At 32.8% G+C, this 3,185-nt stretch overlaps 1 protein-coding gene across 1 annotated transcript in view; it reads left to right on the plus strand.

Moving 5' to 3' along the window:
* The window catches only part of LOC106473094 (N-acetylglucosamine-1-phosphotransferase subunits alpha/beta-like), a gene marked incomplete at its 3' end in the record, with an annotated part of 56,937 nt that overhangs the window by 51,092 nt on the left and 2,660 nt on the right, over window positions 1-3,185 (plus strand). The window contains exon 5 of the mRNA XM_013933774.2: window positions 2,762-2,969. Coding sequence (XP_013789228.2) covers window positions 2,762-2,969 — 208 coding nt within the window. The remainder of the gene's footprint in view (window positions 1-2,761; window positions 2,970-3,185) is intronic.

Consider the following 3,185-nt stretch of genomic DNA (forward strand, 5'->3'; position numbering starts at 1 on the left):
ACACACGCTATAATTCACAAAGATTCACACACTTTACTATCGCGCTTGACTCAATTGTCCGTCTCGGTCTGTCTGCAATTATCTATATCTCTATATGTGCCATCACTTCTCGCCGGTCTTATATATATGAAATAGAGGGCTTCTGGTAAACACTCAAGCCTTCACAAATGTTCTAGATACTCATTATGTGTTACCAGCATCACGTGAATTCCGCTGTCATATCAGTATACTGATGTTATCTCCTGTGTAATGTATACTCATGTTATCTCTTGTATACTGGTTTTATCTTGTATAAGGTATACTGATGTTATCTCCTGTATAATGTATACTGGTGTTATGTTATTATAGAGGAGAAAACTCCAGTATACATTATACAGAAGATAACACTAGTTTACATTATACAGGAGATAACATGAATATATGTTATACAGGAGATAACGTGAGTATACATTATGCAGGAGACAACACTAATGTACATTATACAGGAGATAACACTAGTATACGTTATACAGGAGATAATGTGAGTATACATTATAAAGAAGATAACATGAGTATACGTTATACAGGAGATAATACCACTATATATATGTTACACTATATTATAGCATAATATTTTGGGACAACATGGGACCTATTGGTCCATCTTGGCTGTTCCATCCTCTAAACTAAGTTGAAATAGTTAAAAAAATGAATCTTAAAGCCAGCCCTTATCATTCATATACTTATCAAGCTTTTTCTTGAACTCGCTTAACTTTACTGCTTCTCCAAAATCTGAAGGCAACCCATTACAGAGGCCAACCACACTGTTAGAAAAATGAATTTGTCTTAGCTGAAGATTACACATGAGATAACGCAAGTATACATTATATACAGGAGATAACACGAGTATACATTATATACAGGAGATAACACGAGTATACATTATATGCAGGAGATAACACGAGTATACATTATATACAGGAGATAACACGAGTATACATTATATACATGAGATAACCCCAATATGCATTATACAGGAGATAACAACAGTACACACTATAAGAACATAACACGAGTATACATTATACAAGATAGCACCAGTATACATTATACAGGAGATAACACCAGTATACATTATACAGGAGATAACACCTAACTACTTTATACTGGAGATAACACCAGTTTACTTAATACAGGAGATAACACCAGTACACACTATACAGGAGATAAAACCAGTACACACTATACAAAAGATAACACTAGTACACATTATACAGGAGATAACACGAGTATACATTATACAGGAGTTAATACTACTATACATTATAGAGGAGGTAACAGTATGCATAATACAGGAGATAACACCAGTATACGTTATACAGTAGATAACATGAGTATACTGGTTTTATCTCCTGTATAATGTATACTTGTGTTATCTTTTGTATAATGTGTACTGGTGTTATCTTTTGTATAATGTGTACTGGTGTTATCTCCTGTATTAAGTAAACTGGTGTTATCTCCAGTATAAAGTAGTTAGGTGTTATCTCCTGTATAATGTATACTGGTGTTATCTCCTGTATAATGTATACTGGTGCTATCTTGTATAATGTATACTCGTGTTATGTTCTTATAGTGTGTACTGTTGTTATCTCCTGTATAATGTATACTAGTGTTATCTCCTGTATAATGTATACTAGTGTTATCTCCTGTATAATGTATACTGGTGCCAGCTTTTGTATAATGTATACTGGTGTTATCTCCTGTGTAATGTATACTGGTGCCAGCTTTTGTATAATGTTAATGGTGTTATCTCCTGTGTAATGTATACTGGTGCCAGCTTTTGTATAATGTATACTGGTGTTATCTCCTGTGTAATGTTGCCAGCTTTTGTGTAATGTATACTGGTGTTATCTCCTTATAGTGTATAATGTTGTTATCTTTATATAATGTGTACTGGTGTGATCTCCTTTATAATATTCACTGGTGTTATCTCCTTTATAATATATACTGGTGTAATCTCCTGTATAATGTATACTGGTGTAATCTCCTGTATAATGTATACTCGTGTTATCTGCTGTATAATGTATACTGGTGTTATCTCCTGTGTAATGTTGCCAGCTTTTGTGTTATGTATACTGGTGTTATCTCCTTATAGTGTATTATCTCCTTTATAATATGCACTGGTGTTATCTCCTTTATAATATATACTGGTGTAATCTCCTGTATAATGTATACTGGTGTAATCTCCTGTATAATGTATACTCGTGTTATCTGCTGTATAATGTATACTGGTGTTATCTCCTGTGTAATGTATACTGGTGCCAGCTTTTGTATAATGTGTACTGGTGTCATCTCCAGTATAATATATACTGGTGCCAGCTTTTGTATAATGTATACCGGTGTTATCTCCGGTATAATATATATTGGTGTTATCTGCTGTATAATGTATACTTTTGTTATCTCCTGTGTAATGTATACTGGTGCCAGCTTTTGTATAGTATATACTGGTGTTACCAGCTGTACAATGTATACTTTTGTTATCTGCTGTGTAATGTATACTTTTGTTATCTCCTGTGTAATGTATATTGGTGCCAGCTTTTGTATAATGTAAACTTGTATTATCTGCTGTATAATGTATACTGTTATTATATCCTATAAGTGTGTACTGGTGTTATCTCCTGTATAATCTCCTGTTTTTCTTTGATGTATAGTGGTATTGTTTTCTGTATAATGCATTTTAATATTCTTTTCTAATTTTTAATTTTATGTTTGGATTGCATAGGTGTACCTGACTTGGCCAGTTCCAGACTGTGCAGATGGATGTCCTGTGTCATGGATCAAGGATGGTTATTGTGATAGAGCATGTAATAATTCTGCATGTTCATGGGATGGTGGGGATTGTACAAAAGAAAGTGTGGAACATCAGCTTCATAATCAACAAAATGTGGGACTGGGAATTCACCAAGATTTCTCTGATGAAATTGAAAAAAGTATCTTTCATCATGTGATTTTTGTTGTGGACTCATTTGTAGTATAATATAATATAGTGTAATGTGTTATATAATAGAATATAGTATAATATAATGTAGTGTACTGTGTTATATGATATAATATAGTATAATGTAGTGTAGTGTGTTATATAATAGAATATAGTATAATGTAGTGTACTGTGTAATATAATAGAATATACTATAATATACACCTGG

This window comes from Limulus polyphemus, unplaced genomic scaffold (genome assembly GCF_000517525.1).
Source record: "Limulus polyphemus unplaced genomic scaffold, Limulus_polyphemus-2.1.2 Scaffold5878, whole genome shotgun sequence".
Classification (NCBI taxonomy): Eukaryota; Metazoa; Arthropoda; class Merostomata; order Xiphosura; family Limulidae; genus Limulus; species Limulus polyphemus.